This window comes from Mchenga conophoros, linkage group LG9 (assembly GCF_057382185.1).
Source record: "Mchenga conophoros isolate Kocher_MC1m ecotype Shallow Benthic linkage group LG9, M_conophoros_male_GT1.1, whole genome shotgun sequence".
Taxonomy (NCBI): Eukaryota; Metazoa; Chordata; class Actinopteri; order Cichliformes; family Cichlidae; genus Mchenga; species Mchenga conophoros.
This window is the reverse complement of record NC_140534.1, coordinates 28314362-28326439: the sequence shown is the minus strand read 5'-3', so window position 1 is coordinate 28326439 and position 12078 is coordinate 28314362. Positions and strand designations below refer to the sequence as shown.

Genomic DNA, 12078 nt, shown 5'->3' with positions numbered 1-12078 from the left:
TATCAGATGGTAACTACTCATGATCAAATACATGATCAAAACAACCTGCTGAAGTTCAAATTGAGCATAAGAAAGAAGAAAGAAAAGAAGAAATGTGATTTAAGTGCCTAAAATCACATTGCCTTAGTTGTTGGTGCCAGATGGGCTGGTATGAGTATTTCAGAAACTGCTGATCTACTGGGATTTTCCCCGAAAACCATCTCTAGTGTTTACAGACAATAGCACAAACAAAGAAAATATCCAGTGTGCAGCAGTTCTTTGGGTGAAAATGCTTTATGATGCCAGAGGTCAGAGGAGAATGACCAGACTGCTTCAAGCTGATAGGAAGGTAACAGTAACTCCAATACCCACTCATACAGCCAAGGCATGCAGAAGAGCATCTCTGAATACAAAACACTTCAGACCCTGGAGCAGATGGGATACAGGAGCAGATGCAGAACAGGAATGTACGTCTACAGTTCACACAGGCTCACCAAAATTGGACAATTATAAAATTGGAAAAACGATGCCTGGTCTGGTGAGTATAAATTTCTACTATGAAATCTTTCTGGTAGGTTCAAAAACATGAAAGCATGGATCCAAAGCTCCAGGCTGGTGATGGTGCCATGAAGCTGTAAGAGATATTTTCAATTCTCCAGCTGAAGCATTAACTTTCTAAACAACTACAGCTTGCACGTTGGCAAAAACACTGCTTCACCATGTTGGACCCATGCTGAAGTACAAAGGTTGAATCACTGTGTTTAATAGAGAAACACCACAATAGACACGATTTTGCTTTCCTTATGCATATGTAGAAAAAAAAATAGTCAACTGATGAGGTCCGCCATGCACACATCATGTACACATAAACACACATTACATATAAATCGGTTGATGCACATCAGACAAAATATAACGTCAAAGCGTTACCTTCTGTGGTATTTAAACAATACAGTACTGATTATATAGTTTGATATTGGACTGCAGCTGGGCTATTGACTGGAAACAGGTTTCCAGGTTGGTGCACAAGGTCTACTATGTAGCGGCAGGGCTGTGAAGAGTGCAGCTTGTTGGAGGAATTTCTACTGAAAAGGAGAACCTCATTCCAAGCACGGTTGTAGTCTCCCCTAACAAGTGTGCAGCTCAGTCCAATGCAATCAGCCAGTGACTAAAAGAGGAGACAGAAGAATGTCAGACTGAGAAATAGGCTGAGGAACAAATATTATGGAGAAGACCTTAAAGAGACAGAGCTTAAATTGGGATGTCAATACATGTTGGTCAGGAATAAAAAATATTAGGAAAGATGATGAACATAGCCGCTCATGCTAATGCTACCATGCGGGTAAAGAATCTGTACCTTGAACAGGAGTGCCCTGTGATAATAGATTCCCTTTTTGATGAAACCAATGGGAATAACATTAGACTGAAGTTGAATCTTCAGCTCACTGAGGTGCAGAATCCAAGAAAACTCGTGCATCTTTTCCTTCTCCACTGCTCCCCCCATGGCTTCGCTCACCAGCCTGAAAATAAGAGCAAACCCAACCAAAGAAAATGCAGAAACCTTTAAAATAAAGTCTTTGTTTTCCATTCTGATCTCTCAGGGTATTGTATTTCAGTGTGTTAGCAGAGTGTCTGCATTGCATACCACTGCTGTCATTTTTAGTCAGCTCTCCTGACATTTTAAGAGTTGGTGTGTAAATGTCATTTTAATGTGTTTCCATGACTCCAGAGATTTGTTTTAAACAATAGCTGCTGATAAGTTACTTCGCTCTCTCTTTGCATGCCAGTTTCTGCATGAATACGTTACCTGGCTAAGGATTCACACTGCTCTTTTTCATCATTCAGTGGAAAGATGTATTCTTTGGCAATTTTTATTAGAATCTGCAATGAGACATCCTCCATCATTCCCCGTGGTTTCTCTACAGGAGACTCAGGCTGAAGATAATCTTTCTGTTTTTCTTCCTTCTTCTTCCTGAAGAAACAATAAATTAGAAAAGAAATCAGGGGAGTCAGTGCGTTAAAATAAGAAAGAAAATCACTACTTAATATTCCACCTTTGTGAACTCTATCACACATTTCACATCACAGGATCCATGTTAGTGACACTGCTTTATGCTCATCCTTCATATTAACAGGCACACTCTTTTTAGTGTCTAACGATCTCCTTCATGTTATCTGATTTTATATACATATAATCAAGAGAACATATCATTACAAGATCTAATCATTATCACTAACGCAAGATCTTTCAATATTTTTTTAAATGTCAATGTTTTTGGCACTATATCGTCTTTAGCATGCGTCAGAGATTGTTATCATCTCTAAAATGTTTAGACAGTTTCCATAAAAGGTATATGAATACAGCACAGGGATGTATTTGAACACACACAAACTTTAGTAATAATAATAATAATAATAATAATAATAATAATAATAATAATAATAATAGAGTATATGAGGCCATAATCTTTCTGTTCCTCTTCCTTCTTCTTCCTGTACAAAAAAAGAGTAAATTAGAAAAGAATTCTGTCAGTATCTTACAAGGAAAGAAAATCACTACCGTATTTCCCGGACTACAAAGCGCACCTGAATATTAGCCGCACAAGCTAAAATCAGGGGAAAATCCTGTTTTGTACATACATTAGCCGCACCTGACTAAAAGCCGCAGGTGTTTCAATGTTGACTTATCATATGTAAGAGAATATGTACAAAGGGAATTGTCAGGAAAGAGATGGCTGTTTGGAGACACACCCCTTTTATTAATATTTTGAAAAACAAGTTATGGGTACATATTTGCACATGTAGTACATAACAGTAACCTACAGCACACCAGAAAAATAGATTCGGACTACCTTTTAGGCTCAGGTGCAGTGACACGGCTTTAACAAGAAGAAAAGTCAGTCATTCACCATCTTTCTCTTCTTCCTGCGCTCTAAAACCACCAAAGTCCTCTTCTCCAATGTCGGAAACGAACAGGCTCAGGATGGCTTCGTCATCCACTCTCCGCTTCTCTCCTTCGTTGTCACTTTCAAAACCAAAGAAATCCTCGTTGTCAGTGTCAGAGTCGAACACCCTCAGAAGGGCCGTGGCGGTGTCCTCCTCTCCATCATGCAGCAGTCCAGCCCTTCAAAATCCGTTGGTGATCGTGGATCTTTTCCACGCTGTCAGAATCCACCGGTGGAGTTGGGCATAACTTGCTTTTCGCAAGTTTATCGCCGCTCGTCATCCACGCCTCCCGCTGAATGCGTAGCGCTACTTTGAAGTTTGCTTTTCGCGCTACTTCGTACGGCACTACGTTGCCTGGCGGACGGACATGTGACTAACATACCACTCTTGAACCCCGATCCTTCCGCCAGGCAACGTAGTGCCGTACAACAGCGGAACAAACAAAACAAATCGTCTTACGATATCACAAAAATCATGGAAAATCCATAGAAAAGCCGCACCTGACTAAAAGCCGCAGGGTTCAAAGCTTGTGCAAAAAGTAGCGGCTTATAGCCCGACAATTACGGTACTTAAAATTCCACCTTTATGACCTCTTTTAATTCATTTCACATTTCGTGCTCAATGTTAGTGGTACTGCTTATGTTGAGCCTCCACATTAACAAGCACACTCACTTTGGTGTCTTACGGTCTCCTTTAACTCTGCTTTCTGACTCTGATGGCTTGCTCTGTGTTTCTTCTCGCACATCTACTGTCACCCTGCAACCAAAGGACATCAACAAAATGGTTTATATGAACACACAGCACTGTATTTTATAAATCTTTGCACATATATTGTGGAACCATTACTCTTTGTGACTGTTTTTCTGCCAAGGCTACAGGAAAACTTGGGCTTAAGGGACATTGCCAAGAACTAAATCAGGTTTGTCTTGGGGATATAATATCTATTTCACTCAATAACTTGCAAATCAATTTATAACTTGTATGAAATTATTTTTTTCTGGATTTTTGTTTGATATTCTGCCTCTCTCCATGATTTTTTTTAGCATGCAGCATTTATGTAGCTACATTTTCATGTAGGAAAAGGTAGCATCTTTTAATACTGTCTTGAAATGGGATTATTTTTGGCACAACTTCCTGTTTAGCATGTGTCAAAAAGAGTGTCAATGTATAATAATCATCATAATAACAATAATAATCATAGCTGTGGCCAAAAAGGGTTTGGACAAAAAAGATTTTTGTCTCCAGAACCTCTGATGTTAGTGGTATTACTTGTTGTACTACTTAGCAAACACACTCACTTTGGTGTTTTACGCTCTCCTCTGACTCTGCCGTCTGACTCTGATGGCTTGTTCTGTGTCTCTTCTGGCACATCTACTGTCTCCCTGCTAACAAAAAACATCCGTTAATTGGTTTATAGGAACACAGAAGAATAAGTCAGAAAATAAATTCAATCATGAGGCCTTTTGCTTTGAAATTTGGCTCATGCAGAAGCTATGGATGAGACCAGGAATCAGTTACATAACAGGCTGTTTAAGAATGCCTGAAGTGTTACGTGTAAATTCATGCTGGTGGAATGGGGGTCTGGGAGGGGTGAAGGGCTGAACAGAGGTACCCTGAAGGGGGTACTGCTCTCTTTTCCAAAGTTAATTTATGAAAATGCTGAAAGCATTAAACAGTGCATGCATATACAGCCTTAAACATCTAAGATGTGTTTTTTCATTGCGTGCATGCTTTATGTGGCTCAGTGAACACGCATGGGTATTGCATGTCTCTTTGTGCTTTTGCACATTTGTGATTTTGGGTGCAAGCTCAGAAGTCCATTATTTGAATCACAAGAAGCCCTCTGAGTGTGTCGCCACCCTAAAGAAGGGCTACCGTACACTGCCACACTAATTATGCTACAGGCATAGTGGGGGAGAATGGGAGGAGGAAAGGGAACGAAGGAAGAATAGAGCACAGGACTGGAGCAGAGAAGGGGAGGGTGATTGTAATCTAACAGCCACAATAAATTTTCTGAGCAAACAACATGTTGTGACTTCTAGTGCAGGAACCTAATGGTCCCAGTCAATTTCTGTAATTGTTCTGGTTAATTTACTTTTATTACCAGGTGGGAGGAGTCAGCTGTAACTGTTTAGAGGGCTATTACATACAGTATACCTTCCATTTGTCCTCGAAACATCTATCTAAACTAAAAGAATGTAATAATAAAGCATGCTTCTTAAAACAATTGGTGTCTTTTAAGCACAAGCATTAAAATAATGTAGTTTATATTTCTCCTTTTAAACTATCAAACCATACTCTAATATTAGATTCGTACTCTGGCAATACTGTTGCTTTGTTGACAAAAATAATGGCTTGCCGCTGGTTAACCGGTTGCTTGGACAGTTCCTCTAAAGTCAGCATCCTCTGACCAGGGCGAGCCTGAGGGAAAACACAAGAGTTGCATTTTAATTATTATGTGAAAAGTCATGCTGCATTCTTGTGAAAGACTGCCAATAACAAAAAAACAACAACCAACTAATGCTATGTTAATAAGATTGCATTAAAAAGTCCTTGAAAGGACTTCTGACAGCATACCTTTCCAGCATCGTAGAAGCCACAGGTGATGATGTCAGTGGAGGCCAAAGAACTTGTCAGGCTGTATTTAAAAGACAAGTTGGAGTTAAGTAGGCTGTTCACAGCCAACTCACTGAAACTGTTCCTACGGGTCTTTGACTGGTTGATTTCCTGAAGTATTTCCAGGGCTCTGAGACACAGATAGAAACAACAAGCATAGACCAAAAGAAAGAAAGAAAAGAAAAATATTCTGTCATTACTAATAAATATAAAAATGGACAAATGAACAAAGGCACATGTAGTCACATCTAATATTGTCTTGCACTGCCATCTGTTGGTTATTTAGGGGATCACATTAAGCAATATCTATGCAGATATTGCATTTATTTTACTCGCCAGTCATTTATTTGGTGACACATCAGTCATGCTCTAATGACAGTGTTATCTATCACGTCTTACCCAAATTTGCACATCTCCACAGCAGTTGGCTCATCACTGGCACAGACATTCACTGCCAAGCATGCAATGTGAAGCACCTCCTTGGAGTGAGACTGCAGTAGATTGACCAGAAGCTGAAGACCTCCAACTCTGACTAGCTTGGGTTGAGTATTAGTTATTTAGTGAAAGAATTTCAAATGTAGTATCACAAAGTGAAACCGAATGCTGTTTACAATAATCCTGCTGTCTTGAGTAAAGTTTACAGCAATGATTAAAAACAATGATCATTATTTATTATTACTGAACATGAGAACAAGCCAGCATTCTGAGGTCACATAAACACCAACCTCTGTCCTAGCTTCTTCATCACTGGCCAGCACTGCCAGGCAACGTGCAGTGTTTACCAGGACTTGTGTAACTGTAGATTTCAAGGGTTCCAACAGAGCCTGTATGGCTCCATGTGACAAGATGCTACAGCGGATGATCTCATGTTCTGCCATGTTGCAAAGTGTGGCAGCAGAATTGGCCACTATCTTTGGACAGCTTTGATACAGCTGCTGTATGAGGAGCTTGTCGCCACCTTCCTCATACACTTCACTGGAAAATACAATAAACAGGGAGGGAGGTTTAATGAAAAGTTAGACGGCTGACAATTACTGTAGTTTTACAAATTTATACGTTGTTAAAGCATATTATTTCCAAGCATACAATGCGTGGGTTCGAGAGTTCGAAGAAGACTTGTCTGGAAAAAAAAATGTATAAGACAAGATTGGAGAAGACAATGGAAAAGAAGTAAAGAGATTCCGTGTCTTATTTTTATGAAAAAAGGGGAGGACAGCATTCTAGTCCAGAGTAGAACACACACCTTTAAATCCCTGAAGTCATTCAGATTTTATGTAGCTAATAATGGGAAAACAACTGAAAGGGTCTAGAAGTTTACAAAAAAATCATATTTGGATGCTTCATGCTGGACATAAAAGACAAAAACGGGCACTTATGTGCATGCATTATGGGAATTTTCAGAACTTCTTCCTTTTCTGAGAGATGTTTGGGATTATATGGGCCAAGGGTTGAAGTATGATTTGCCCAGGTCACCAATACTTTGTCTTCTTGGGGACAGGGGTGTCCTAGCACATCTGAATGATCGATATGAACCAGACAGTGTGTACTGGATGTCTGACAAATAAATACTACCCAGTAACTTATCATACAAATTGTCTCATATGCCTTATTCTGTGTCTTTAAACTGCCTTGTTCTTTGTAGATGTTTTTATACATAATTCCATACATTTTGAATTGTTAAAAAAAAGTGCATATATCTGTACAAAAACAATGAGGTATAGGTAAGACATCAAAGTCCTTCGTTACTCACAAGGCATTTGACTCGCTGTTATGAGTGAGGTTAGAGAGGGCCTGGGTTGCCGCCTCTCTCAGTGCCAAACTCTCCCTGCTCAGCAGTTGAACCAGGACACTGATACAACCTGAAACACAAAGGAATCCAACTCAATTACACTTTGTTGTGCTGACTGCACCTAATCTCAGGGTGGCTTGGTGAAGATGTACGTGCCAAGTTCTCTGAAGCGTTCTTTGCTGTTTAGGTGAAAGGTCAAGGCAGCCACAGCCTGACAGGCAGACGTCATCACACCAATGTTCTCCAAGGACAGAAGCTCAACAAGAACGGTCTCCACATCCTGCTCGTGAAGCACTTTGCAGCTCTCAGCTAAACACACAGGCAAGCACCCGCATACACACACACATAACAGAATAAATAAAATAGAGTAAATTATGTGGGAAAGTTGAAAGAAATCTGTTGTCTCTAATTGCCTTCTGTGCTTACAGCTCTGAGCCACCCTGGTGATGCATTTAATAACACCTGACCGGATTTCAGGCACACTGGGAGTGAGGACAAATTCCATCAACTTGGTCAGTCCTCCACTCTTGTGAATGAGTTGGACACTTTCACTGTCACTCAAGCAGTTAGCCAGGACATGTAAGGCCTCAGCATGTAGGTCACTGAAGTTCTGTGAGAAATAAAAAGATAGGTCCAGAGGACACAGATTTTAAAGGATTCTCTATTATTTTATTCTTATTAACACAAACCAGCAGAATAAAGACATATATTACCTAAACCATATACCTACCACATTATTCAGGATACCCATAAGCTTCTCAAATCCCTGCTTGTCCCTGAAGGTCTTGTTTGCATCTCTGTCAGTAGTGACATGTTGCAACGTCTTTAAAGCCAAATGCTGAATGACAGGGAATTCCGAATTTAAGAGCTGCAGAAGTGGAGGGATCCCACCTAATTCGTGTACCACCAGTCGGCTTTTGTAGTCCTTCATGGGGACAAAACAGCAAAGGTTGCAAAAGGTTCACAGAAATGTTGAAAGCATTTTTTTCAACAATCCTAGGAGCAAATTTGAAGCTGTTTTCACTCATGAAATCTGTAAATGTTGGGAGAAATAGGTCAGGACTTTGTGAAGTTGCTCTTTCTCACACGTAGCGCACAGCAGGAAACAGTTCGCATTAACTGCATTCTCATTGCTAAGAAATACTTTAGGTTTGGCAGCAGTGCTGCCTTAGTAGAGCAGGAGGGAGGCAGAACACAGTGTGACCACTGACACCAGAGTTATTACCTGCACTATTATCACATAGATGAAATTGGACACAATAAATACTTTCCCTTGCAGAGCTGACAAGTTAAACACATTCTACAGCATTAAACATCTGCACTGTCACATGTACCCCTGTAATGTTATATCTAGAAAAGTTCAGGGGTTCAGTAAATACGGTATGTGAAGACAACTTTATCGTCTTTTAGGACTATAAAACATCACATTAATTTTTCACAGTGAAAATCCTTATAATTTTTACATAAAATTACATCCTAAAGCCTGATGACTTTGGGTCACCTGTACTAGGTTGGAGATGGTCTCTAGTGAATTCTTCTTGACATCTGGGTCAGAACTAGACAGCAGCTGAATTAGAGTTGGCAGCCCCTTGTTGTCAAAGATCTGGGCCTTACAGAGGAAATCCTCTGACAAAGAAGCCAGGCACAGTGTTGCAAACTCGTGGACAACTGTATCATCTTGAACAAAAATGGAATTTGATTATATGAAAAGAAACAGAAATAAATAAGGATTGATCACAGAAATACTGCCTACTGCCATAAGTAAACACATGTGCTCTATTTTGATTGTATGCAACTTATACAAAGTGACACTGTTTCCTTTAGTGATCAAAATATATCTTAATCTTCTAATATCTATTACTCACCTTCGAGTGATAGTTTTTCAATAATTGATGGAATGGCATCTAATTTTTTCAACGCAGTCCTTACATCACCTTTCAGATTTAAACAAGAGACACTACTCAGTTACTCAGTAAGGCTAGCACCTTGCTCATTGTTGAATCAACAGAACAGGGAATCCAACATCTGGTAGATTAACAGATGCAAATTCCTGACAAACACATAGATGGCCGGTAAACTAAAGGGTCATTTGTAGAATCAAGACTGTCGCATGAGCTTGTAAGCTACCAAGTCCACTGCAGTCGAATCTGCATCAATGACGTAACTGGTCTGACGCACCATTGGTGGCCATGATGCCCAAGGCCATGAAGGCATTGCGTCTGACCAGCTTGTTGTTGTGAGTAATGAGTTGGCAGAGAGGCGCTAATGCCCCAAGTCCCAGCAGAGAAACCTTGTTCTCATCTCCTAACAACAGGGGGAGACAGTGAACAGGAAAATTAGGCAGATGGTGATGAAGTGAATTGCAAATGTTGCAATTTCTGGATTTAAAAAATGCATATCAAAAAAATACACCATTACAAAACATCAGCCTGAAAGCAAAATTAAGACAGGATTTTCTGCTATTCAGCTGCAAGGTTGCCCATAGAAATAAAAACAATCAATAATATGTGGAAGGGTTAGCGGTGGGTACCCTACCATACCTTTCTCTGCAAATGTCTGGATCGCTTCACACGCTTTGATTAAAATGTCCTCCTCTGGGGAGTTCAACAGCAGCACTACTGTTGCTGGGGCTTTGCTCTCAAGGGGTAGCGGCTCAAACTGTGAGAGTCAACAGGGAGAAGGAGTGTTTGCAAAATATAAAATAAATAACTGAAATATAGAACATGTATAAAGTCAGGTCTGTCTTTTTGACTTTCATACTTCTAGGACAATGAGACAGGACATATCTCAATGCCCAGCATGTACCAACAGGCAACAACCTGAGAACATGTACATGCATATGATATCCTGATGCCGTTTTCAAACAATTTTGTGCCCAAGGCCTACTAAAGACCAAGCCACAATTTCAAAGTACATTTTTATCATCAGAACATCAGAAAACTTCATCATCTAGAATGAAGTCAAAGACTTTTTTATTGTAGTGGCAAATGGACACACTTTTGAGCATGACATCTATTTTTTCCCTTTGAGTTTCACACTCCCTCTTTAGCTTTCTCCAGACTGTTAGTGTCTGAAGTTAGTTAGTGTTAGTGTTATTATCCACTGGTTAAGGGGATGTTTCACCACACATGAAACTGATCATTCTTACCTCATCACAAATATAATATTTACTATCAGTCAATGTTTTTGATGTGTCAATCAGAGCATTTGATATGTACTAAAGCAAATTCAAATTTCATTCATTATTTTTTGTGTAGTTAGAATAATCATGATTTGTTGACACAAATACCTGCTTGTATATCAACCTTAATGACCTTTGATGCCAAGCCCCAATGAATCAAGTTCCATAGTAGTAGTTCCAATCAGAGAGTTGTGCATGCTTTCTAATTGATATGTTCCCGGGATGTACAGTAGGCTGTGTTCATGGTATGGATGTGTTTCAGTGGACATGAATTAAACCTTGTCAAAGGTTCAAAAATGCATTAATTAGGTTTTGCCAACACCTAAAGAAACATTAGGTGAGAACCTTCACAGACCTAAAGAAACATTCGTCACTCACCGTTTCCTTGATTGGCGTTTCCCTCTCGTTCCTCGACTTCTTTCCCATATTGTGGCCTAAAGAGGAGCAATATTGATGAGAGATGGGTGTCCAACGGTTCAATGCGTTCAACTCTGTGAACCCATAAAGCTAGCTAGCTAGTTATGCTACTATGCCACTCCTCAGTAGCACTGTCGACAGATTAAGCTTACAAAACAGGCATATGGCAAGCTCTCTAATTACTATCTCAAAAATGAACCACGACTTACGTTTTCTTTCCAGACCAAGAGGCAACTTCGAGGTTTTAAACCGACAACAATAACCTCACCGTACTGTGTTTTGGAAAAGGAGGTTGACGCAACGTTGCCAGGCAACGGGTGCCATGTGGAACTAAATAATGGTCTAAACAATCGTTATTTTAACCTATTGCAAAAGGTTATGGCTCCTATTGTCTTAGCAGTTTACTTCGGAAACACTGACAATGTATTTATGTAATCGGGACTTGGAACAAAAATATATTGGGTGGTTATTTATCCAAGTAAAGTAAAAAGAAAAAAAAACAGTATAGTCCATGAAGGAAATGCTGAGAGACACAAAAAAGGCAGGTATTAGCTATGTTGTTTGTGTGTTTTTGAACATATCACACACAGATTTACACAAACTGGTAGAATAAATCCTGGGTAACAACGAGGGGGGCACAAGTTTATGTTGAGTGAGCGTGAGGTCAGATGAAGAGGTTGTGAATAATACCACCAAAATCATCATTGGGACATTGTAGCAAATGTGTCAGTAGCCATCAAAAAGTGCATGTAAAATGAACTGGAGCTCAATGGATTGGGGTCTAAATCTTTAAAGGACAACAGAACAGTCTGGCAATTAGATGTATAAGTGTCTATTACATTATTTTATTTATTGAAAACACAACTTGCATGACCTATGGAGGGGTGAACCAGACAACTAAAGGTTCTGTGCTGTTTTCTAATTAACTGTGTAGTTTACTTTTGAGAACTACTAAGATTTGGAAAGCTCTTCAGATGTCCTTGAATCTGTTCATTGAATTACACTGAAGTTTGGAAGAAAGCACATTCCATCATTAAATTATCATGAATATATATATATATATATAGTTACATATATTTTTATTCAATATAAATAGAGCTCAGTCAATATAAATAGAGCTCAGTCAATATGAAAAGAAATGCGCTGCCGT

General features: G+C 39.5%; 1 protein-coding gene across 6 annotated transcripts; it reads right to left on the bottom strand.

Moving 5' to 3' along the window:
• Nucleotides 1-721: 721 nt before the first annotated feature.
• armc3 (armadillo repeat containing 3) lies at nt 722-11264 on the bottom strand. Of its 6 annotated transcripts, none has more exons than XM_085287378.1 (20): nt 11138-11264; nt 10890-10945; nt 9871-9988; nt 9509-9634; nt 9196-9264; nt 8832-9007; nt 8061-8255; nt 7757-7940; nt 7487-7639; nt 7292-7400; nt 6267-6516; nt 5941-6077; nt 5503-5671; nt 5243-5346; nt 4224-4310; nt 3598-3681; nt 2434-2472; nt 1787-1951; nt 1337-1499; nt 722-1147 (listed from the first exon to the last, which is right to left on the bottom strand). In XM_085287378.1, the coding sequence occupies exons 2-20, from the start codon at nt 10935-10937 to the stop codon at nt 941-943; spliced, it is 2583 nt and encodes an 860-aa protein (XP_085143504.1). In that variant the 5' UTR covers nt 10938-10945; nt 11138-11264; the 3' UTR covers nt 722-940. The 6 variants fall into 6 exon arrangements, with proteins under 6 accessions (XP_085143504.1, XP_085143505.1, XP_085143509.1 ...); XM_085287379.1 differs by having other exon boundaries at nt 4224-4307; XM_085287383.1 differs by having other exon boundaries at nt 5941-6032.
• Nucleotides 11265-12078: the final 814 nt, after the last annotated feature.

Coding starts and splice junctions, on each gene's coding strand:
- armc3 (XM_085287378.1), bottom strand. CDS start 10,937: ATGGGAAAGAAGTCGAGGAACGAGAGGGAAACGCCAATCAAGGAAACG. Junction 9,008..9,195: donor TGAAAAACTATCACTCGAAG/GTGAGTAATAGA, acceptor TTTTTGTTCAAG/ATGATACAGTTGTCCACGAG. Junction 6,078..6,266: donor ATGAAGAAGCTAGGACAGAG/GTTGGTGTTTAT, acceptor ACTCAACCCAAG/CTAGTCAGAGTTGGAGGTCT.